Source organism: Nycticebus coucang, chromosome 18 (assembly GCF_027406575.1).
Source record: "Nycticebus coucang isolate mNycCou1 chromosome 18, mNycCou1.pri, whole genome shotgun sequence".
Taxonomy (NCBI): Eukaryota; Metazoa; Chordata; class Mammalia; order Primates; family Lorisidae; genus Nycticebus; species Nycticebus coucang.
Window position 1 is genome coordinate 68,600,838 of NC_069797.1, and position 25,065 is coordinate 68,625,902.

The 25,065-nt window shown below is 38.3% G+C and overlaps 1 protein-coding gene across 4 annotated transcripts; it reads right to left on the reverse strand.

The window, feature by feature from the left end:
* Window positions 1-777: 777 nt before the first annotated feature.
* On the reverse strand, window positions 778-15,483 carry LOC128571188 (ATP-binding cassette sub-family A member 10-like). Of its 4 annotated transcripts, XR_008375694.1 has the most exons (5): window positions 15,287-15,483; window positions 14,513-14,632; window positions 13,022-13,217; window positions 9,804-9,937; window positions 9,225-9,496 (listed from the first exon to the last, which is right to left on the reverse strand). XR_008375694.1 is itself a non-coding variant. In XM_053570864.1 (4 exons), exons 1-4 carry the CDS (start codon window positions 15,312-15,314, stop codon window positions 1,121-1,123), a joined length of 477 nt encoding a protein of 158 aa, XP_053426839.1. In that variant the 5' UTR covers window positions 15,315-15,483; the 3' UTR covers window positions 778-1,120. The 4 variants fall into 4 exon arrangements, 3 of the variants coding, with proteins under 3 accessions (XP_053426839.1, XP_053426841.1, XP_053426840.1); XM_053570864.1 differs by lacking the exons at window positions 9,225-9,496; window positions 13,022-13,217 and adding an exon at window positions 778-1,315; XM_053570866.1 differs by lacking the exon at window positions 13,022-13,217.
* Window positions 15,484-25,065: the final 9,582 nt, after the last annotated feature.

Here is a 25,065-nt window from a genome sequence, read left to right on the forward strand (position 1 = left end):
AGATAAGCCAGGAAGCAAAACCAGACAAGAGCCAAGAAGGGACATATAACAAGTAGCCAAGGGAGGTACACGTTTGAAAGTCTGGAAGGATGATAAGAAATTTAAAAAAGTGTAATAATAGAGGCTGTGGAAATAAGGTTATTACAAAAGTCACGGCAGCATTAGAAGATGTCTACAGCATTCCAAAGCACTGTCCAGTCCATTCAGCCAGAGTGAGCATCAGTGAACTGTGGAGAGAGACACTGACCCCTCCGTGTCAGTGGTTCTCAGAGTGGAGTCAGACCAGCACCATCGACACCGCCTGGGCCCTTGTCAATCATGCCAGTCCTCAGACCTCCCCACGGGTCTAATAAATCAGAATCTCTGAGAGTGGTGCCCAGCGATCTCTTTTAACAAGACCTTAGGTAATTCTAACATGTTAAAGAAGAAGCATCACTGGTCTGTAATTTCTACTGGGGTTTAAACCAGTGCAACATGTAAGATGTCCCTGATGCAGGAAGTGGTCATTCCCGACTGAAGGAGAAAGCATGGCTAAAAATAAAAATAAAACATAGTCCTCAACTGGCGAGCATTGAACTAATCCCTATTCTAACTAAAAGTGTTTTGTTAGGTTATAAGTATGTAAAAAAAAAAAAAGAATTATAATTAGTTTCCTTTAAAAAGAAAAAACTGTTTGAGGTAAAAATGCAACTAGAAAAAAACTATAATTCTTAACTCTTCTAAAGAAACACAATTCCCAACAAGAAATCCATGTAAACTAAAAGATTTCTTCTCCCTCAATATTTTGAAATTTTGAGAAAAAGGATAAGTAAAGGCATACATGTATTGAATGTTTAATTTCCCCCTTATAAGAATGGGAGTGGGATTTTTTTGTATATTCTGCTCACACAGTATCCACAGCACCTACAAGCACCAGGACACAGTAAACATTTGAGAAGTATTCTTTGAATGGATGAAAAATTATACACTAGGCTGTGTTCCAGGTGGTCAGTACTCTCCTTTAATCTTCACATTAACAAAGCAGGTACTACCATATGTCCCATTTTACAGATGACACAAAGGCAAAAAGTAGCTAAGAAACTTCTAGTAAGATTTGAACTCAGTGGTAGCTCTAGAGCCCTCATCCATTATCCCTCAGCCAGGTTGACTCTTGTATATAAAGCCATACTAAACTTACACGAGGAAACACATTCCTCTCTGTTTGAATAAACTCCGTAAAGTCGAGAAGTCCAAGAAGGGCATTGCTAACAATTCCCATAAGACCAGGAAAACAATTCATTTTCTTGGTATTACATGCAACTGAAAATCTGTAATCCTTAAAAAAAAAAAAAAGGTACATAAATATAAGTTCAAAATGTTTAGAGTAAATATATTTATTGTATATTCCATATATTACCAGAGTAAAATCAGGGTGAGAAGGAGACTATTAATTTTGCTTTGACACTTCTGCCTTTTCTGAATTGGAACAAGAATAAATCATTTTGTATTAATAATTCAAGTGACTTGTTTTGTAAATAAAATGCATTAATATTTACTAACATGAAAAGATGTCAAAGATTTACATTTTATGTTGCAGGTCTTCAACATTATTCCAATTTAGAAAATACATTTTTAAGTTTTCAAATAATGGGTCATTCTCTATATGGTAAGTTTGTGTTTTTATGAAGGAAAAGAGTATAGGAGATATTTACCAAACTACTAGCTGTAATATAATACAGAAAAACTAAGAAACGGAATTGTGGAGAGAATTATACCTTCTATGTTTGCAGTCCCCAACACCAGGCCACACACCCATACTGGTCCATGGCCTGTTAAGAGCCAAGCTGCACGGCAGGAGTTGAGCAGGGGGCCAGCAAGTTAAGAAGCTTCATCTGTATTTATAGCTGCTCCCCACTCACCCCCTCACCCTGGTCCGTAGAAAAACTGTCTTCCATGGAACCAGTGCCTGGTGCCAAAAAGCTAGGGACTGCTGTTCTTTTTTTTTTTTTTTTTTTCCCTTTTTTTTTTTATTGTTAAATCATAGCTGTGTACATTAGTGCAATCACCTGTACCCATTCTAAGATGCACCATAGATGTGGCCCCACCATTACCCTCCCTCCACCAAAACCGTACCCCTCCCTTCCCCTTCCTTGGCCTTTTCCCCACAGTCTTGAGCTACAGTTGGGTTATAGTCTTCATGTGAAAGCTAAAATTTAGCTTCATAGTAGAGCTGAGTACATTGGATACTTTTTCTTCCATTCCTGAGATACTTTGCTAAGAAGAATATGTTCCAGCTCCATCCATGTAAACATGAAAGAGGTAAAGTCTCCATCTTTCTTTAAGGCTGCATAGTATTCCATGGTATATATGTACCACAGTTTGCTAGTCCATTCGTGGGTCGATGGGCACTTGGGCTTCTTCCATGACGTAGCAATTATGAATTGGGCTGCAATAAACATTCTGGTACAGATGTCTTTGTTATATTGTGACTTTTGGTCTTCTGGGTATAAACCTAGTAAAGGAATTATAGGATCGAATGGCAGGTCTATTTTTAGGTCTCTAAGTATTCTCCAAACATCCTTCCAGAAGAAACGTATTAGTGTGCATTCCCACCAGCAGTGTAAAAGTGTGCCCTTTCCTCCACATTCACGCCAACATTTCTGGTTTTGGGATTTTGTTATGTGGGCTACTCTTACTGGGGTTAGGTGATATCTCAGAGTAGTTTTGATTTGCATTTCTCTGATGATTAAGGATGATGAGCTTTTTTTCATGTGTTTGTAGATTTTGCATTGGTCTTCTTTAGAGAAGTTTCTCTTCAAGTCCCTTGCCCACCCTGAGATGGGGTCACGTGTTCTTTTCTTGTTAATACGTTTGAGTTCTCTGTGGATTCTGGTTATTAGACCTTTATCGGAGGTATAACCTGCAAATATTATCTCCCATTCTGAGGGCTGTCTGCGTGCTTTACCCACTATGTTCTTGGCTGTGCAGAAGCTTTTTAGTTTGATCAGGTCCCAGTAGTGTATTTTTGATACTGCTTCAATTGCCTGGGGAGTCCTCCTCATAAAATATTCACCCAGGCCGATTCCTTCAAGAGTTTTCCCTGCACTTTCTTCAAGTATTTTTATAGTTTCATGTCTTAAGTTTAAATCTTTTATCCAGTGAGAGTCTATCTTAGTTAATGGTGAAAGGTGTGGGTCCAGTTTCAATCTTCTACAGGTTGCCAGCCAGTTTACCCAGAACCATTTGTTAAATAGGGAATCTTTTCCCCACTGAATGTTTTTAATTGGCTTGTCAAAGATCAAATAACGGTAAATAGCTGGATCCATCTCTTGGTTCTCTATTCTGTTCCAGACATCTACTTCTCCGCTTTTGTGCCAGTACCATGCTGTTTTGATCACTATGGATTTATAGTACAGGCTCAGGTCTGGTAGCGTGATACCTCCTGCTTTGTTTTTATTGCTCAGTAATGTTTTGGCTATTCGAGGTTTTTTCTGATTCCATATAAAACGAAGTATTATTGCCGCACCCCCGGCATCAAGCCGTGGCGGGATGGCTCTGTCCGCGTTGTAAAAACTGTGGTAAGGCGGTGAGTGCTCCCCGGAGCGTTGCCCCCAGTCCCCCTGGCTTGCGACAGCAGCGCATAAGTTGCCTAGCATGCCTTTTAGTGAACGTAGGAAGTCATGAGGTGCGGCATAAAAGCCTAAGAAACCTTTACCCTGAAACCTGTCTGTTCAGTTGAATGACTGATTATTGCCTGATTGTTTTGAGAAACTAAGAATAAACACAGTGACTTACTGATCCACAATTAAACACAGCAAGTATGGCTGTGCCGGACTCAGTGGCTCCAAGAGAGCCTGTACAACAGCACGTCCCCACCATAAATGTCAGTGAATTGAAATAGTACATCGAGAGAATGCAGGCACGGCAAACAAGATGTTCCAACATGACACCTCCTGCAGTAAAACTTTACTTAGAAAAACATCTTACCTCACTAATTTTCATATGTAACACAAATCAATAGAGTAGTTTAATGTTTAATAAACAATTAACTATGAATCAAAATATAGTTACTAATTAGAGTAAAAATATATAGAAGTAGTCAAACATTATACATAAAAGAATATGTTCAGCTGTTTTTAAAAGAGATCATAAGAAACTGAGAACAATTACAGAACTAAGAGAAGTTACAAGCCTTGACATTCCTAGATAAGGGGAAGCAACCAGGTGTTACTAATGAAACCACTTCCTTAGAACAAAAACCTTGAAAAAATAAACCACCTCCCTCCAAAGAGCAAAACCTTGAAAATATACAGTGCATCAAAAGAATGTAAATACCACAAACAAGATGTTTCCAACCTGATATCCACCCACCCTTTCCCCCTATCTCTAACCTTGTCTTTCCTAACCTCACTTTCAATATAGTTTAGTTTTCATACAATATCCTTTTATTTCTCATGTTTCCTTCACACTCTAATCACTTATATGATTCATAATACACCTCTAATCATAACAACTATATATAATCATGAAAATAAAACTATGAAAGAAAGTAGTGTTGTATGTTAAAAAACACATTCAACTTTAGATAAAGGAAGCTGAAAAGTAACTGCTGCTTATCAGCTACCTCACAGCTGCCTTTGTTCCCCCTTGCGGGCAAAACACTGTGTAAGATAGATGGTTGAATGCTTACATTTGTAAGACAAGATAAGAACTTGTGACCACCTGCAAGTCATAAAAATGTCTTTTGTGATTTGTAATGCTTTGTCAAAAATGTATAAAAGACACTCTTAAAATTCAGTAAAGTTGCAGCTACTTTCCTCATCACTCGTGGTGTGTAGTAGTCTGTCAAATCACCCTGCGTCGACCTTCCAATCAACCTGAGCCGTTCGCCCTGAAAGCCCTCGGACTGAGACTCATTCGACTGGCGGTCCGCGACATATTATTTTTTTTCAAGATCTTTAAAGTATGACAATGGAGCTTTAATAGGAATTGCATTAAAGTTATATATTGCTTTGGGCAGTATGGACATTTTAACAATGTTGATTTTTCCCAGCCATGAGCATGGTATGTGTTTCCATCTGTTAACATCTTCGGCTATTTCTTTTCTTAGAGTTTCATAGTTCTCTTTGTAGAGATACTTCACATCCTTTGTTAGGTATACTCCTAAATATTTCATCTTCTTTGGCATTACTGTGAAAGGAATAGAGTCCTTGACTGTTTGTTTGGCTTGATTATTGTTGGTATAGATAAAGGCTACAGATTTATGGGTGTTGATTTTGTAGCCTGAGACATTGCTATATTCCTTGATCACTTCTAAAATTTTTGTAGTAGAATCCCTAGTGTTTTCCAGATATACGATTATATCATCTGCAAAGAGTGAAAGTTTGATCTCTTCTGACCCTATGTGGATACCCTTGATCGCCTTTTCTTCCCTAATTGCAATGGCTAAAACTTCCATTACAATGTTAAAGAGCAATGGAGACAATGGTCAACCTTGCCTGGTTCCTGATCTAAGTGGAAATGATTTCAATTTAACTCCATTCAATATGATATTGGCTGTGGGTTTGCTGTAGATGGCCTCTATTAGTTTAAGAAATGTCCCTTCTACACCAATTTTCTTAAGTGCTCTGATCATGAAGGGATGCTGGATATTATCAAAAGCTTTTCCTGCATCAATTGAAAGAATCATATGGTCTTTATTTTTAAGTTTGTTTATGTGTTGAATTACATTTATAGATTTATATATATTGAACCAGCCTTGAGACCCTGGGATTAATCCGACTTGGTCATGGTGTATAATTTTTTTGATGTGATGTTGGATTCTGTTTGTTAGGATCTTATTGAGTATTTTAGCATCTATATTCATTAGTAATATTGGTCTATAATTTTCTTTTCTTGTTGGGTCTTTCCCTGGTTTGGGGATCAAGGTGATGTTTGCTTCGTAGAATGTGCTGGGTAATATTCCTTCTTTTTCTATATTTTGGAAGAGGTTTAGTAGTATAGGTACTAGTTCTTCTGTAAATGTTTGGTAGAATTCTGACGTAAAGCCATCTGGTCCTGGGCTTTTCTTTTTAGAGAGATTTTTGTATAGTTGATGCTATTTCAGAACTTAATATAGGCCTGTTCAACATTTCCACTTCGTTCTGGCTAAGTCTTGGTAGGTGGCGTGTTTCCAGGTATTGGTCGATTTCTTTCAGATTTTATATTTGTGAGAGTAGAGTTTCTTGTAGTATTTGTTAAGGATTTTTTGAATTTCTGAGGGGTCTGTTGTTATTTCATCATTACCATTTCTGATTGATGAAATTAGAGGTTTTACTCTTTTTTTCCTGGTTAGGTTGGCCAAAGGTTTATCTATTTTATTGATCTTTTCAAAAAACCAGCTTTTGGATTTATTGATCTGTTGTATAGTTCTTTTGTTTTCAATTTCATTTAATTCTGCTATGATTTTGGTTATTTGTTTTCTTCTGCTGCGTTTGGGGTTGAAGTGTTCTTCTTTCTCCAGTTGCTTGAGATGTTCCATTAAGTTATTGACTTCCTCTCTTTCTGTTTTCTTGAGGAAGGCTTACAGTGTTATAAATTTCCCTCTTAGGACTGCCTTTGCAGTATCCCAGAGGTTCTGGTAATTCGTGTCTTGATTGTTGTTTTGTTCCAAAAATATGGTGATTTCCTTCTTAATCTCATCTATAACCCATGTATCCTTCAGCATAAGATTGTTTAGCTTCCATGTTTTTGTATGGGTATGCAGGTTCCTGTTGTTATTTAGTTCAACTTTTATTCCATGATGGTCTGAGAAGATGCAAGGAAGAATTTCTATTTTTTTAATTTTGCTGAGGTTAGATTTGTGGCCTAGGATGTGGTCGATTTTGGAGTATGTTCCGTGGGCTGATGAGAAGAATGTGTATTCAGTTTTTTGGGGATGAAATGTTCTGTAGATGTCTGTTAAGTCCAGATGTTGAATGGTTGAGTTTAAATCTAAAATTTCTTTGCTTAGCTTCTTTCTGGAGGATCTATCCAGGACTGCTAAAGGGGTGTTAAAATCTCCAACTACTATGGAAGTGGAGGAAATCGAGTTGCTCATGTCTGTTAGAGTTTCTCTTATAAATTGCGGTGCGTTGTGGTTGGGTGCATAAATATTAATAATTGAGATCTCATCATATTGAGTATTACCTCGAACAGATATGAAGTGTCCATCCTTATCCTTAATTATTTTGGTTGGTTTAAAGCCTATTGTGTCTGCGAACAGGATTGCAACGCCTGCTCTTTTCTGCTTTCCATTAGCCTGGAATATAGATGACCATCCCTTCACCTTGAGTCTATATCTGTCTTTTAATGTAAGATGCGATTCTTGGATGCAGCAGATATCTGGCTTGAGTTTTTGTATCCAGTCCGCCAACCTATGCCTCTTTAGAGGAAAATTTAAACCATTCACATTAATTGAGAGTATTGATAAGCCTTTCAAGAGACCGGTGGACATTTTTCATCCTTTTGCGACTGTGGAAGTTGGAATTTGATCAAAAATTTTTTGGGGTGGGTTTACTTTTGTGGTGGAGAATTATGCTGGTCTTTATGGAGGATAGTTCTAAGAATGTCCTGTAGAGCTGGTTTAGTTGTGGCAAATTTCTTCAACATGTGAATGTTGTTGAAGTATTTAATTTCTCCGTCATAAATGAAGCTCTGTTTAGCTGGGTACAGGATCCTGGGTTGAAAGTTATTTTGTTTTAGGAGATTAAAAGTCGATGACCATCCTCTTCTAGCTTGAAAGGTTTTAGCAGAGAGATCTGCAGTTATTCTGATATTCTTCCCCTTGTAGGTAATGGTTTTCTTTCATCTGGCAGCTTTCAGAATTTTCTCTTTCATATTAACTTTAGTGAAATTGATTATGATGTGTCTGGGAGATGTCTTATTTGGGTTGAGTCATGCTGGAGCTCTGAAACAGTCTGCTATCTGAATTTCGGAATCTCTTGGCATGTCTGGAAAGTTCTCCTTCATAATCTCATGGAGAAGAGACTCTGTGCCTTGTGAAGCCACTTCATCACTTTCAGGGATCCCTATAAGACGAATATTGGTTTTCTTCAAATTATCCGAGAGCTCTCTGAGAGAGTGGTATGTTTTTGCTCTCCATTTCTCTTCTTCTTTGAGGGTTTGGGAGCGTTCGAAAGCTTTGTCTTCAATGTCAGAAATCCTTTCTTGTGCTTGCTCCATTCTGTTACTGAGGGATTCTACTGTGTTTCTCAGATCTTTGAGGGATGCAACTTCTTGTCTCAATGTGTCAAAATCTTTGGTCATTTGGTCTTTGAATCCGTTGAATTCTTGAGATAACTTTTGGAATTCTAATTCGATCTTATTTGCTATCCAGATCCTGAATTCAATTTCTGACATCTCAGCTGTTTGTTTGTGGAAGGGGTCTTGTGCTGTTTCTGCCCCATTGATCCTTGGGGGAGTTGATCTACTCTGATTATTCATATTGCCAGAGTTTTTCTGTTGATTTTGCCTCATGATTATTTTTCACCGTTGCCTCTGGCTGTCCTCAGAGTTGAGGAGGTGTCTCTCCAAGATTAGACCCCAGCGGGATCACTCTATTGTTGTTGGATCTTTGTAGGGAGTGACCCTGTGTAGTTCCTCTGGGGCTGCTCTAGCTAGGGAGTTCTGGTTGTGGAAGCAGCTCCGGTTTGTGACACACCCAGATCCAGCAACAGGGCTGGGGGTGGTGCGCATGGTTCTGGGAGTGCCAGGCGCCCAGTGACTTTGGCACAGAGAGCCCAAGGCTCCAGCAGTCTCTGGCCAGGAGAAGAGCTCTGTGCAGAGGCAGGGAGGGCTCCAAAGGACACGCAGCTACCAGAGTCCCTGTCCAGATGAACGGGCTAGTGTGGAAGCTGGGAGGACACAGGAGGCAGGACGCAGGGTTGCATGGCTCCTGCAGTTCCTGGTCAGGTAATGCAGAGGCCCAGTGGGTGCGGGTCACTGGTTGGGGTCACTGCACAGCTCTTATGGAGGTCCGGGTGGCGCCAAGCCCAGGAGTTTGAGGTTGCTATGAGCTGTGAGGTCACGGCACTCCACCCGGGGCTACAGCCCAAGGCTCCAGTGTGCCCAAAACCATCTCACTCTGCCCCTAAGGATTAAGGCTGTAAGGCAGCTCAGTCCCTGCCTCTAGGCTGCCCAGTCATAGGTTACTTTGACCCGCCCAATCCTTGCTCTGAGACCCTGAGGGCAGAGCTTGCCGGGGCAGTTCTTTCACAATGGCTTCCTGTGCCCAGCTCAGTGGCTCAGTCTGGGGCCCCAGACAATGCCCAAAGTTCTTCACACTCCTGCTCAAGCTCTCCCCAAGGCAGTTCAACTGAGTGCCAAGTCCAAGAACACCGAAACAGTTCACAGGTAAGGCCTTTCCAGTTTGCAGTCTCACTGCTGCTTGTACTTACGGTTACCAGCGTGATTAGGTCAATCGAACACATGCAACCACTCGCCAGTTTTCCACTGTTTTTGTCCTCCTCTTGGGGTCCAGAAGTCCCTTGCTGGCTCCCTGTATCCACAAAGGGATGATTATAGGCAGATCCCACCTGCCAGAGATGCCTGGAGTCTTGTCTCCTCAGACTCGCTGTTCCCAGTTGCAGGGAAGCTGTTACTCGGCCGCCATCTTTAATCCAATCTGGGGACTGCTGTTCTATATTCTATACTGTAGTCATGTTTGAATTTTTCTATTAAAATACATTGCTTTTATAGTAAATAAATGACCCTGAATGATTGAGTTGCCCTTCTATAGTTCAAAGTATTAGAATGTGGCAAAAAAAAAAAAATCATGATAAAACTGTACATAATGGCAAACACACCTTCTGCTCACCAGACACTATGATGTCTCCATTGTGTGAAGGATCATCTGAGCCATTTCTATTGCTAAAGTCATCTACTTCCAAAACTATATCCTGACACAGTAGCGAATGCATAAGATCTTCGATATTTGATCCTATTGGAGTTGACAGGGTAAGGAAACAAGAAAGAAAATCAAGAAAACAAAAGTCAAAGCTTTAAAATAATAATCATTTCCTATATGTCAGGAAAACTCCAGAATAGCCTGGCAAACAACCTCACTCTATGGGGGAGTACACTGATGTACTCTGATGCTAGGACATTGAAATCTAGTCTACCATCCTCAGTGTAACAAACTCCTTTCAGAAATACATTCAGTTGGGCGGCGCCTGTGGCTCAGTCGGTAAGGCGCTGGCCCCATATACCGAGGGTGGCGGGTTCAGGCCCAGCCCCGGCCAAACTGCAACCAAAAAAATAGCCGGGCATTGTGGCGGGCGCCTGTAGCCCCAGCTACTCGGGAGGCTGAGGCAAGAGAATTGCTTAAGCCTAGGAGTTGGAGGTTGCTGTGAGCTGTGTGACGCCATGGCACTCTACCGAGGGTGATAAAGTGAGACTCTGTCTCTACAAAAAAAAAAAAGAAATACATTCATTTATTTTGTAATCCTCATAAAGTTAAAGAGAGTTTATTCATGAGAATTAAGATTGTAATTCTCAAAGAAATAAAATGTTTCTTTAATGACTTTGAAAAACTTTCCCACAGCCCTATAATATTTGTAATAATACATAATTCACATAAAATGCACCTTATCAGTCATGTTTGTTCTAGTAATACAAATCAATCCTAATCCGCTATCCATATCTCACTAACTTTGCAATGATATTTACAATACTAGTACCCTTCAAAACAACTTTACAAAATCAAGTGAACTTGATATTTGCCATCATGTCCATTATTTTCTTTAGAAAATGAGCCCATTAATTTCCTTAATTTGAAGCAAGCTGGATACACACCATTTTTCTCCATTATCTCTCAGGTTTGTGCTCTCTACAGATCTTTGATGACAATGTTTAATGATAAAAATTAATATGAAATTTAAGCCCTATTTCCTACCTGTATTATTAATGACCAGGCTGGTAAGAGACAGCTTCGGGAGTTGTTACAGAGAAAGGAAACACACCCTGGGTGTGTTCCCAGTGAGGAGTTTGATGAACTACTCCAGACATTACCTTCTCTAGAATAAGGGTGACAAAATTAACTCCAAATATCACTGATCTAAGTAAAATAAAATTAAAACCTAAGTCTGAAACTATTTTCCTCTGATTATTTAAGTCACAAATATATTATATAAATGTTAACTATAGAAATTCAATTTACATATATGGTTCTTAGATAAAATGAAACATACAGTGAGATTAATCTGAAAATTGGCTTAACATTTGCATAATGTGTTTACACTGCAAGGTGTTCAAGGGTAACAGAGTATCAAGAAGAAAAGGGGGATCTCCTCTGTGGGCTTACTGAGACAATTTAGGAAATAGTTTTATAGGATACCAGGGGCCTCAAATCGCTCACCTGGGTAGTTTTGAAGGGAAAGAAACCCTATTTTACACTATAGATTTAAGCCCTCAATGTGCACAAAGACAAGTAAAATTTCAACTTTCATCAGTTGTTTTTTACATATTTTTAATTTTAGTGGAACTAAATGCAATATTTAACACAGTATTTTTAGATCCTAGAACTCATTGCACCAGCTCAAACTGCAAATGAAATACTTCCAAGCAATTTTTCTGTCTCTCTAACAAACACAGGAGTATACTCTTTGCAATGACTACTTTCTCAGCAGACCTCCAACTCATCTCTTTCTCCCCATCAGCCTCGTATTTCATAGGAAAAAAAATGGAGTTTATTAGATAGAAACTCTTGCATCTTATCAAATGAAAAAGATTCACGATTTACTAATTCTCTTTTAATTTTTTTTATTCTTTAGACACAGGGTCTTGCTCTATCACTCAGGCTGGAATGCAGTGAAATAAAAATAGCTCACTGCAGCCTCAAACTTCTGAGCTCAAGCAATCCTCCCACCTCAGCCTCTAGAGAAGCTGGGACTAGAGGTGTATACCACCATGCCTGGCTAACTTTTCTTATTTTATAAAGAGATAGGGTATTGCTATATTGCCCAGGCTGGTCTTACACTCCTAGCCTCAAGCAATCTTCTTGTCTCAGCTTATAAAAGTGCTAAGATTACAGGCATAAGCCATTACACCCAGCCAACCTCTTATTCTTTCCTTCTGTTGAAATAGATAATAGGTCTTTGGTCCTATTATCTTCCAATTTTATTAAATTTTATAAATTAAATAAAATTAAATATAGTGAGTCCTTATCAATATTGCTCTGAATCCAATCCCCTCCACTCTCCATAAGACTTTGCTCAATTACTTCACTGTCCTTCAATTTCAATTAATTTCATTCTACTGGCTAATTATTCCCTCATCACTGAAGAATGTTCTCACATTCATTAGAAAATCAACTTTCCTCCTGACTTCACATCTCCTTTGAGCTTCCACTCTTTCTGTTTTCCTCCATAAGCCAGCACCAGTAAGAAAGTTATCTATCTACTATCATATCTTCTCTTGATAAAACTTTAATGACTTCCTTTCTGCCAAATTAAATGGATGCTTTCTGTTCTAAATAGTTATTCTCCCCTTAATTTCTAATCCCCTCATGTTTTCTAGTCTTGGCTCAAATGTGACCATTTCAATGAGAACAACACTAACCAGCCTATTTAGAATTGTAATGCTCCCACAACTCCCTCCCTCCCCCATTCCCCTTTCTACTCCGTTTTAATAGTCTGCCATGTAATTTATTTAGTTTTATATTTTTATTATTTATTATTTTCATCCTTTCCCTTCAACCAGATGTAAACATCACAAGGGCACAGCTTTGTGCTCTGTGTAGAAATTAATAAAACCAAACCTCCTAGAACAATGCCTACTACATAGCTGTCTTCAAATAAAGATATAATAAACCTGTACTATAATTATTGAGTGATTATTTAATTGGTGCTTTTCTTCCACACAAGATAATAAGTTTAAAGGCCTTGTCAGTTTTATTCACAGTAGGATTGGTAAAAACACTCAAAAACATGTTCAGTAAATGATTGAATTAATAGACTTATTTTCTTAACATCTGACCCTTTCTTTCATACATGAATAAAGAAATTTAAAGTGGTCTGATACTCACAAGGACAAAAGAGTTTTCCTTTCATGTCTTAATTTTAAGAAGTGAAGTCTTGTTACAGCACAGACCTGTCTTCTCCAAAGAGTTCCCTTACTGACAACCTTTCTCATTTCAGGAGGACAAAGAGCCTGTTGCACTTCAGACTCATTTCCAGTATCTCTTGTCACATTTACTTTCTCTTGTTTCCCGATGCCAGAATCTACAACCATGTAAGAATCCATTATAATAAGCTGTGTTATTTGCACCTCTTTAAAGACTTTTTTTTTGTAGAGACAGAGTCTCACTATTCTGCCCTCGGGTAGAGTGCCGTGGCGTCACACGGCTCACAGCAACCTCTAACTCTTGGGCTTACGCGATTCTCTTGCCTCAGCCTCCCAAGCAGCTGGGACTACAGGCGCCCGCCACAAGGCCCAGCTATTTTTTGTTGTAGTTTGGCCGGGGCTGGGTTTGAACCCACCACCCTCGGCATGTGGGGCCACAGGTGCCGCCCGCTCTTTAAAGACTTTTAAAATGATGTTAGGATATTTGAGATAACATCTCTAACAAGTTAAGCTACTGATACCCATAATCAAACCCTTTATAGTCAAAAGCTTTCATTCAAACAAACATCATGAATTCAATTGCAGTAAATGAGTAAATTAATGTTTGCAGTTGATGGAAGCCTTCTGAAAAGCACTTATTCTTTTATACAATAACAGTAGCTCTTTACTAAAAGATATTTTTGCAGAGTAAGTTTTAAGCGAAAGTACAAGGATAAATTTATCCAGTTGAGTTTCCAGAAGGTCTCTTCTGTCATCTAGAATTTTCCCCACAGATTTAGTTTATCATTGATGATTTTCATCCCAGTAACTATTTCAAGATGGTATGTGTTAAATAACGGAAAGCCATGAACTTTCCATTATTTCCAAGCTGACTGTTTGAATCCTACTTATACCACATATTAGCTGTTCAGTTTTAGCTAATCAATCAATTTCTCCAAATATCAGTTTTAACACCTGCAGCATACGGTTATTATGGGAATTTAAAAATATATAATCTAAGGACTGAGCACATGGTTGGGATATAATATCCTTCTAAATTCTTTTAATTATTATCATTGCAATTAAATTAAGGGTACATAATATCTTATTTCATTATTTGTGAATATTAACTATAATTAATTTATTTACTAATTAAGAGCACATTCTTATAAGCAATGGCAAGTAAGAGACAAAATGACAATTCATATAACTAGCAGAGAGCTTTGGATGTTAAGAAGAAATATGCCAGTAGCTGACAAGAGAGATAGACAGATGTCAGAAAGTAATCAGCCTAGCACCAAGACTGATCATATTACACATGAAATAATTATAATACTTTTAAAAGTGGACAATGCTGTTTGATATCAACTATATACGCTAGGCAGAAATACACATGAAATCTACAAACAGTGGATACATGGCCATTTTCTCTCTCTCTTTTTAATATTTTCTGCTATACACATATTTTTTATACCTGGTTCATCAATTGCTGATTTGCCTTGTAGGTTCGAGAGCACTTCCTTCAGAGCTGTCATGGAAATACCATAATTCATTATGTCCTGGTCAGAACATTTATTAAGGTCTCTATAAAGATCTAAAAACAAATAGTAATGAATTGATGCAATTAAAATTGCCGATAAGTACATTAAAATACTAATTTATATATATTACTCAAAATAGATAAATTTACAAATGTTTTCTTATTTAAGCATCACAAAAATCCAATAAAAGCTTTTCCTTAAGATATAGTCTTGGTCATTCAAATCAATTACATCATTTCACATCTCCATTTTGTTTCATAAACCTTAAAATCCCGTGTATACTATATAACTTGAGAATTTAGTGTTTTGTTTTTTCCTACCGAGATTATGAATTGATTTCTATCACATGAAAATAGTGTGCTAGTAGAAGTAAGCTGCATGTCCACAGGGCACAAGGATCAAGAGTAAAGTGATAGTCCACCTGTGGATTCTCTAGGGTCAGGAACACGCTCTAATAACTAAGCTCAAAATAATCACTGCATGATGGAAGAGTTTACAATCTACAGAAGAAAATCCACTCAATAGGTGGTTAACGAATCTATTGCTAAGGGAAACTTTAGAAACCACTGAAGTCCAACTTATGGCCTCCACTTTTTGTATTTTTCTGTGTTACGTTCTAAAAATTTCATTGATAAATTTTAAACCTCACACAGTGTAAAGTCTACGTTAAGATGAAAAAGCTATTCATTTTTGTGGTGTAGCCATACCTTTCAAAACTACGATCCTTCCAAGCATAAAGTAAGGCTGTGAAGACTCTAAGGGAAGAGAGTGGCTGATAGCTGGCGTTGTGCATGCAGGAAGACTCGTCCCTGAGGTGTCTGTGAATGCTTCGTGAGGTATAAAAAATAAAAAAATTGAGGTAAATGAGCAAATGAAGGAAGCAGGGAGATCCAAATCAGGGTAGAATCAACACTGGTCAGCAGAACATGATTGTAAGCAATGTGAGCAAGGGACACAGGTCAAAGCCAAAACTCAAAATTGCACAATGGGTGAAGGTATCCAAGGATGGAACACCCATCCCAGAGCTTGGAGAGGTTGGACACAGAGGTGGAAACAATGAGCATAAAATAATTAGAACTCAGAGCTGAAAGCTGCCCCTGGAAATGACAATCGAGATACCAAGAAGCTAAATAAAAGATTCAGAAAGACAGAAGACAGTGATTGGAACTGAGATGTCAAAGAGACTGGGCAAACTACACAAAAAGATGAAATGGCCACCGATTAGACTCCAGGGAAATGAGGGCTAGCAAGGGAAAGTTGATGGTAGACTAAGATTATACAGAAGCAAAGGAATTTGTCCTGATATTTGCTTACACAGGGTCAAAGGCCCGTACAGCGCAGGCTGGAGACCACAGCTGACTACCAATAGGTCCTGCTAACAGGAGCAGACTGGGTATGAAGGATGGTAGCCAGAGGCCTCCCACACATGACCATGACTCTCAGGTATTTTTATCTCTGTATATATCGAGTTAATGCAGCAATCTACAGAGCACAAAGATCTCTATTTGCTGAGTCCAGATACAAAGAGAAAGCTTTGAGGAAAAATCTCACTCCTCTTTGATTAAGAACCCTGAATTTCTTGACTTTCAGTAGCCAATATCTGGTTTGATTTTAAATAGATTTTACATGTCCTGAGCTACACAGTTTAACTATTTTCAAATATCTAACAGTAAGGCTTTTTCAATGCCACTGCTAAACTTGATTTTGAGTTTCAAATACCATTGGTTTATAGTTACTATTTATTATTTAAACTAATTAAATCCTTATATATTTTTGGAAATTCTTATAGAATGATAAGTTGAATAAGACTTTTTAAAAGTTAAGTTTGGGAAGAGTGAAATTAACTTTATATCATCTAAAATGGGACCTGGTCTTTTTTTTCTGCTGCACTTCCTGGAATAAAGCGTAAGTGGTGTGTGTGCTGTTTAAAAAGCCCCCAGGTGAATCTATTTCACTTCTCAACTACCTAGCTTTACTGGTAGCCCACATCAACCCCTTCACTGAATGTGTAAAGAGAATCCTTGCCTCATTTGAGAACCCCTAGCCAATAGGCTATGCAAATAAATTCAATTGCAAAACAAAACTTCAAATTAAACATGAGGACACAAAACACTGAAACATTGGTCATTGAACAACTCACCTTTCATAAAGGAAGCCAAGGCCACCCTGTCATTATCCTCTGTGTCGTGTTAGTCGCTGGTGTATGTGCCACTACTACGTCAGAGTCGTTAAACTGATCCACATTTCCCTGGACATAAGGAGGTTGTTCAGGAAATGGGATAGCCCTGAAGAGTTCTGAAAAGATGCACAAACACAGCCCTGGAGATGATGCTACCATCCATTCCTCCAGCATACAAAAGAAAAATGAGACTGGCTCAGCACCTGTAGCTCAAGCAGCTAAGGCACCAGCCACATACACCAGAGCTGGTGGGTTAGAATCCAGCCCAGCCCACCAAACAACAATGACAACTACAATCAAAAAATAGCCGGGCATTGTGGTGGGTGCCTGTAGTCCCAGCTACTTGGGAGGCAAGAGAATCACTTACGCCCAGGAGTTGGAGGTTGCTGTGAGCTGTGATACCACAGCACTCTATCCAGGGCAACAGCTTGAGGCTCTGTTGAAGGAAGAAGGAAGGAAGGAAGGAAGGAAGGAAGGAAGGAAGGAAGGAAGGAAGGAAGGAAGGAAGGAAGGAAGGAAGGAAGGAAGGAAGGAAGGAAGGAAGGAAGGAAGGAAGGAAGGAAGGAAGGAAGGAAAGGAGGGAGGGAGGGAGGGACGGAGGGAGGGAGGGAGGGAGGAAGGCAGGGTCTTGTTATAATGTAGTTCAGAACAGTGAGAAATACCCAAATATATATTAAGACAGACTATGTTGCCACATAGCATGACTTAATTTTAGTGTCTAATTTTTTTCTTTTCCAATTAATGTTTATTCTTTAAAGAAAAAAACATCCTTTTAAAAATGTATGACTTTGAGATAATGTAGGTCAGTCAATCTTAACCCAGGGATCCAGCATCCCTAATTGTCAAATCACCATTGATTTTACGCCCTCATAGGTAAAGCAACACAAGTACATAGCATCTCATGAAAGACATGCTCACAAAAATATTTAAGCTGAATTGAATTAAGCTTTTATATTCAACTTTCTGGTTTCAAGAAACGTAGATGATAAAGGGAAGAGTTAAATGACAGCATGAAGAATCAATCAGATAAAGAAAGAACTTGTAATATTCAACGGGAATAACTGAACTATTCCTAGTTTGAACAAACTAAAAGATATTTGGGGGGAAATTTAGGAATTTGGCTATGAAATTAGATGATTATAAGGAATAATTGTTAATTTTGTGTAGTGGGACAGTGGTTATGTGGGGGTATATGCCCTTAATTTTTTGAGATTCTAGCTGAAACAGCAACGAAATGTTGCATGTATTTGGCGGGGGGGTCGGGGGGAGACAGAGAAAGTAAAGATGGTAAGATGTCGGCAGCTGTCAACTCTGGATTGTGGATGTACAGAGTGTTCATTGTACCAATATTTCTACACTTCTGGACTGTAATATATTTTAGTGCTTCTTAAAATTCTAGTGGGTAACGGGGGCATTCTTCCTTTCTTTCTTTGGGATACCACATCATCCTCTTGCTCTTTTTCTCATCTCTCCCCACCTCACTCTCTTGACTATCTCTAATATAAAATAAACTTGTACTTTTATAACCTAAAAAAAGTAAAATAAAATTCTAGTAGGAAATAAATATAGATGTATCCTTCCTTAATATAGGAACTAAAATATTATATTGAACTTCTTCCAGAGAATTAGGTATTTAAAAGGATAATATGGGGTGGTGCCTGTGGCTCAGTGAGTAGGGCACCGGCCCCATATACCAAGGGTGGTGGGTTCAAACCCAACCCCGGCTGAACTGCAACCAAAAAATAGCCGGGCGTTGAGGCAGGCGCCTGTAGTCCCAGCTGCTCGGGAGGCTGAGGCAGGAGAATCGCGGAAGCCCAAGAGCTAAAGGTTGCTAGGAGTCCTGTGACATCATGGCACTCTACTGAAGGCGGTAAAGTGAGACTCTGTCTCTACAAAAAAAAATTAAAAGGATAATATGAATCCAGCTAGTTCCCACTGAAATGGTATTATTTCTAAACAGACTGCAGCCTCTCAGGGGTGTACAACCTTTTGGCTTCTCTGGACCACATTGGAAGATTTGTCTTGGGCCAGGCATTAAATACACAAACACTAACGAAAGCTGATGAGCAAAATAAAAAGAGGCCCGTGCATAAATTCCTGAAATCTATCACCACAGATAAGCAGAAAATTCCTTACATAATCCATATGTGGCCTGCAGACCACGGGTGGGACACCCCTGCATGATCAAAGCAGCCCCAGTTATACCTCGTAGTAACATGTAGCAAATTTCTACATCGTCATGTTCGTATCAGTATGCTAGTGACTCAACAGAACGCAAAGATGGTGACAGTCAGTGACACTGCTCTCTGAAACCACTCTATGTTTACAAAAATCATAGCCTTGAAAACAGATTCCAAAAAGTTCCCTAATTTTTGCTCATAAATATTTTCTCCCGCTTTACCAATGAACATAATCTTAATCAAAATACCCCCAATACAGGATTATCATTTGCCTATTTAAAAATCTATTTTATTTTGCCTAGCTTATCTTTTATCTCCCCCCTAACACTGAAGTTAACTAAACACATATCAAAATGATTCTGAGATTCAAATGGATTAATTATTGTGGAGAATGACTAGTTCTATTCTATACCATGTTACTTTATTTTTCAGGAGTTTTCAGATGAGTCCTTCAGTGTATTTCACCTTTTACCATATATAGTATCCTATTTTTCAAAATATATTATTCTGCATTTAGAATCCCAAATCAACTAGCCAATATAATTAAAAATTAAACTTTGTGAACAAAAATATTAACAAAAGTAGCCTGATACTACATTATGGAGTTTAATGTGTTAAATATGGGAAAATATATATTATATACCATACCAATAAGCTCTCTCTTTTTATTCTCCATTTTCAAAGAAAATTCTTGCGCAGAAGGGCCCGAGTTTGTTGACACACACTAATCTCTTTTTTAATCATTCTGTCCTGTTTATTGAGAAAGAGGGCAAAGTAAATATTGCAGAGCAATAACTTGGGGGGGGAACAAAAAATAATAAAGTTCAATTATACAAAGACTATGAATGCTTTGAAAGCATAGTTTTCAGAAGCACCAATTAAATGCTTTTTATGCCATTGCAGTAAGATGTCCAATCAGGATTTTTTATAAGAATATGAAGTATTAATGAATATCAACTGTCCTCTTAGCTGGTATTTCTCTCCAGACTTCATGGCTAGGATAGAAATGAAGGCATTTTCACTCTGGCCTCAGGAGTCACTTTTCTTATTTGAAATCTTAACATTATAACCACCTAAACTAGGTCTGTGAAGATGATATTAGTAATGTTTAAAAATGCACTTTACCCTTTACTTGTGAAAACAAATTTAACAGGAATAAAGGTCCTCGTTGGTCAGCAATTTGCCCATAAGAGGTCTATACTTACACTTTGGCACATTTATTTGACATCAAGGTAAAGCAAAACTGAATAACATGATAGTCATTCTTAGAATCCCAAAGACTTGATTTCTCTTCTTTAAATTTGTGGGTTCCCACTTATGAAGTAAGTATGTATGATACCCACAGATTAAAACCAAAACCATCAGTTGGCTAATATGACTGAAGTAATTGATTTGTAATAGTAATCCTTCTCCTTTGTCTTCAGTTCAAAATTTCAGAGATGGGGCAGTGGCTCAAAGGAGTAGGGCACTGGCCCCAAATGCTGGAGGTGGTGGGTTCAAGCCCAGCCCTGGCCAAAAACTGCAAAAAAAAAAAAAAAGAAAGAAAGAAAACAAATTTTTTCAGAGATGATCATTTTGTATCATGACTATCGTTACTTAAGACCATTTGGATAAATAATAATGGTATATACAAATTACAACCATCAGAGAACTTGCTATGTCCCCCTCCCACCGCCTTTTGTTAAAATAATGATAAAGGCAACAAATAGCAAAATAATCCCTAAATTTTATCTTGAGAAAGTAGAAACATTGAAACAACAATCTTCACTTATGGATGCAATCTTCACTTCAGGTCTGTCTGAATAGTTTCATAAGCAAACCACAAAGATATTTTCAAAAACAAAACAAAACACAAAAAACAGGAACACAGGAGAAAGCAGATTGTTCTGATGCTCACCTATTCGCAAGAAGTAAAACTTTCCAAAATCTCAAAAGGATCTTCAGAGAAGTGTCAGTCTGACAAATGAACTAGCAATATTCATCTACATTTCTGACTCTATTCCTTCCTTCCTTCCTTCCTTCCTTCCTTCCTTCCTTCCTTCCTTCCTTCCTTCCTTCCTTCCTTCCTTCCTTCCTTCCTTCCTTCCTTCCTCTCTCTTCTTTCTTTCTTTCTCTCTCTGTCCCTCTTCCTCCCTCTCTCTCTCTCTCTCTTTTTTTGAGACAGAGCCTTAAGCTGTCACCCTGGGTAGAGTGCTGTGGCATCACAGCTCACAGCAACCTCCAACTCCTGGGCTCAAGCGATTCTCCTGCCTCCACCTCCCAAGTAGCTGGGACTACAGGTGCCTGCCACAAGGCCCAGCTATTTTTTGGTTGCAGCTGTCATTATTGTTTGATGGGCAGGGCTGGATTCAAACCCACCAGCTCAGGTATATGTGGCTGGCGCCTTAGCAGCTTGAGCCACAGGTGCCGAGCCTTGTCTTTCATTTTTATCACACTAAAATATTATACAGCGAAGTTTAAAATGTGAATTACTCACCAGAACTACAACATAAAACATACAGTAATTCAGAACCATCTGAATAAGATAATAATTTTAACAATGTTAGTCAATCTGTTTGGCATTGGCTACATACTTTATGTCTTAAGGACCTTATACAGAATAAAAATTAAAAACAAATTTTAACTTACAGTCAAGAAAATAAGAGAAAAAACTTAGATGCATTTTGGATTCACTGGTCTCTTTTTGTCCAACACAACAGCTAAGAATCCTCCAAAGACTTCTTTTAAAACAGTTTTTATTCCGTTGGTCTCTTGAAAGGTAGTGGTCTGTGTGCACAAAGCCTGGTGATGCATTTTGTTGTTTTCTCCCCCACGTCTCCTTGCCCAGTTACCCTCCTGGGAGTGTACTGACACTGAGCATGTTAGGTTTTATTTGCTTACTGTTCTAGTTTTCTTGCGTATGCACAAAAGATTATATTTTTTAAAAACCTAGATACTGGATAAAAACATATTAGCTATTAGATTTGAGTTATTCTTTTTTTTAGAGGCCTTGCTCAGTCAGGCTGGAGTGCAATGGCCCAGTCACACCTCACTATAACCTTAAACTCCGGGTCTCAAGTGATCCTCTCAGTTTAGCCTCCCAAGTAGCTGAGACTATAGGCATGACCCATCACCCTTGGCTAACATGATTGTTATTATTATTATTTTAGAGATGAGGTTTTGCTATGTTGCCCAGGCTGGCTTCAAGGATCCTCCCACCTCAGCTTCCCAGAGTGCTGGAATTATAAATGTGAGCCACTGCAACCCCCATATGAGCTTTTAATAATTAAAAATTCAATAGCCAAGCCAAAATATAACAAGTTAAAAAGAAGTTAAACAGAGACAGAGGAAAAATGACAATAGCTTATCTGAGAAATCAGAATAATCCACATGAGAAAGCTTCAGAAACTTCCTGGCACTTTTGTTAAACGGCTCCTGGCACTGACTGATCCTTATGTGTTAGAAGTGTACAAAGGGGGTTAAAATGAATTCTCCCATTTGCTACTAAGAGCAAACCTATAAAATTGGTGCTATATTTTCATCTATTCTATAGATTTGAGAAGTGAAACTTAAAAGTGAAGTTATTTGCAGATGCTTAAAGGCAGAACCAAAAGATGAATCCAGAAGGGTGTCTGTACTCCAAGAGCCCTAGCTGTGAACTACCACTAAAAAACCATGCTAATCAAAACAATGATACCTAATATTCATTTTAAAAGTTTAATAACATAGACCAGTTAACAGAACTTTAATAATTATGTTGCATTTTTTTCAGCTACAACTAAAGTGGATATTCTTAGAAAGGTAAATAACTACCCTTTCCCAGCCCTGAAAATCTCTTTACAGGATTTTTAGCTGTAATCAATACATTTCTTCATATGCACACAGCAGGTGGTAACCATTCCCCTAGCTTCTGGCGAGTGCTGGCCATGCCACGCTTGGCATTCTTTGGATTGTAGCCACATCACTCTAATTTCTGTGCTGTTACCACACAGCATTCATTCTCTCTTTCGTGTTTTGTGTCTTCAATGGTACAGTGCCTCTTTCCTTCCACTCATTTTGAATTTAGTTTGTTCTTGTTATTCCAGTCCCTTGAAGTGCAATGTTAAGTTCTTTATTTGCAGTCTTTTCACTTTTTTTGTGTAAGCATTTATTTTTATAAACTTGTCTTTTAAAACTGTTTTTGCTGTTATCTCACTGGTGTGGGTATTTTGTATTTCCATTCTCATTTGACTCAAGAATTCATAAAGGGAAGGACAGAGAAAGGGTACAGCACTATCCTCCGTATTTCTCAATTGCACTAGCACAAGTGACTCTGGCTCAGTAGAGTTCGGCCTGGCTTCCCCGAAGGCCTTTCTGGCCCCACCTCTGCTCAGCGACCTGACACCCCTCCCTTTCCGGGAGTAGTTGGGTTCTCCGTCAGCACAGCCTCTGCTGCCATCTGGTGGTCACGGGGTTCCACCCATTACGTATCTGTCCCAGCTCTACAAACGTACAGACACCTGCAGCTTGCATTCTGCCACTTCCCCCTGCAGGATTAGAAAGAGTGTGTCTCATGGTTACTGAGACTTAAAAAAAAAACTGACCCACTAGACAAAAATATCAAAAATCTTACCTTCCATAAAAAATCCAGGGACCTTCCATACACTTCAGTGCTCAGATTTTTCTCAGCTGTCTTCTGTACAGATTTTGTGTCCTGAGTTGCATGGGAATGTCCATGAAGGCCAAAGTAAGATCCTGGGTTTGCATCTTACAGTAACAATATATACTCCATGTAACTATTTTAATGGTCATAATTCAGATAGTACCCATGGGATTTTTTTTTTAAAGATTCTTTCTTTGAAATTTCAAATGCAAGTAATGATATACAGATTTGTGGACCTGCCACACCGTGTTTATGAGTAGTTTGTATTTATCGCTCAATACGTAGGCTTGTAAATAATGACTGATACCTCTTTCCGAAAAGTGAGTAGTCCCAAACTAGGAACCTCATTAAGAAATGATTTAATAATGCATATAAATAACTTTACAAGAAGTAGATAGATCACAAAATAATCAAAAGATAACCCAAGATTAGCTTGAAACAACCCTGAAAGAAGAAAAGCATCCAAATAGAGACACAGAAACCATTAGAAGAAGTTTGCAGATAGTCTCTCAAACTCTGATAGGGTACATTTATCAAAAACTAAAAATGAAAAGACCTACTATCTGAGCCAATCAGAGTTAAGAACTTAACTTCCTTTGTGTACAAAATATGAAACTTTACCTGTGTATGGACAAACTTGTGTTAAAGATACCTTTCCACTGATACCTTTGGGTAAATAACCTGAATGTTTTCAACCTAAATCTATGCATTAATTCAGTATTTTCAAAATTTTCTCTTTCCATCCCAAGAGATATATGACAAAATCTGGGGACATGTTTGGTTGTCACTAGTTTGGTGGGAGTGGGGTAGTGGCATCTAGAGGAAAGAGACTAAGGATGCTTTGAATATCCTATGATACACAGAAGATCACCCCCCATAAAAAATATTCAATTCAAAATGTTAATAGTGCCTAGTTTAAGATACCCTGCATTAAATAATGGTGTCATTTTGGTGCAAAGCAGATTTCCTAAGAACAAATCTAGAACACTTTGGACATTAAAGGGATGATGGTAAAAGGTTATTGTTCTCTAGTAGAACATTACTGGATATCCTAGATTTTGATATATTCCCTCTGTGGAACCATGTCTTACCAATGCCTCCAGTGTACTAGCCATTTCTTACTCATCTAATCCACGAAGTTATCAACAGAACAGACCAGTATCATATTTTAAATAACCGGACAAAGAGTGAGAAAATGTTAAATCTAGCCTAATGCCAAGATTTAAATGTATTCTTTTGTCCATTAACATAGAACGTTTTTAATTGGAATGAATTCACCTGCCAAATCAGCAGCTGAATACTAAATGACATAAGATGCTCTTAATTTGCTCTTGCTGTGGTAGCACATCTGGTTAAGATTCCTAACTAGAAACTATTTGGTTGAATTTGTACTAATGTCTTCCTCCAGAATCTGATTTTTGCAGGGGCAAGATTATCATATGGAATTGAAAATATGATAAAGACCACCTCTCACTTGCATCTTTAGGTCTTTAAGGGTGGCACTGA

Excerpts from the sequence above, each read along its gene's own strand:
- LOC128571188 (XM_053570864.1), bottom strand. The coding sequence starts at position 15,314 with ATGCTTGGAAGGATCGTAGTTTTGAAAG. Across the intron at positions 14,633-15,286 it reads AAGGATCGTAGTTTTGAAAG|ATCTTTATAGAGACCTTAAT; the intron begins GTATGGCTACAC and ends ATTTGTTTTTAG. Across the intron at positions 9,938-14,512 it reads ATCAGCAATTGATGAACCAG|GATCAAATATCGAAGATCTT; the intron begins GTATAAAAAATA and ends CAACTCCAATAG.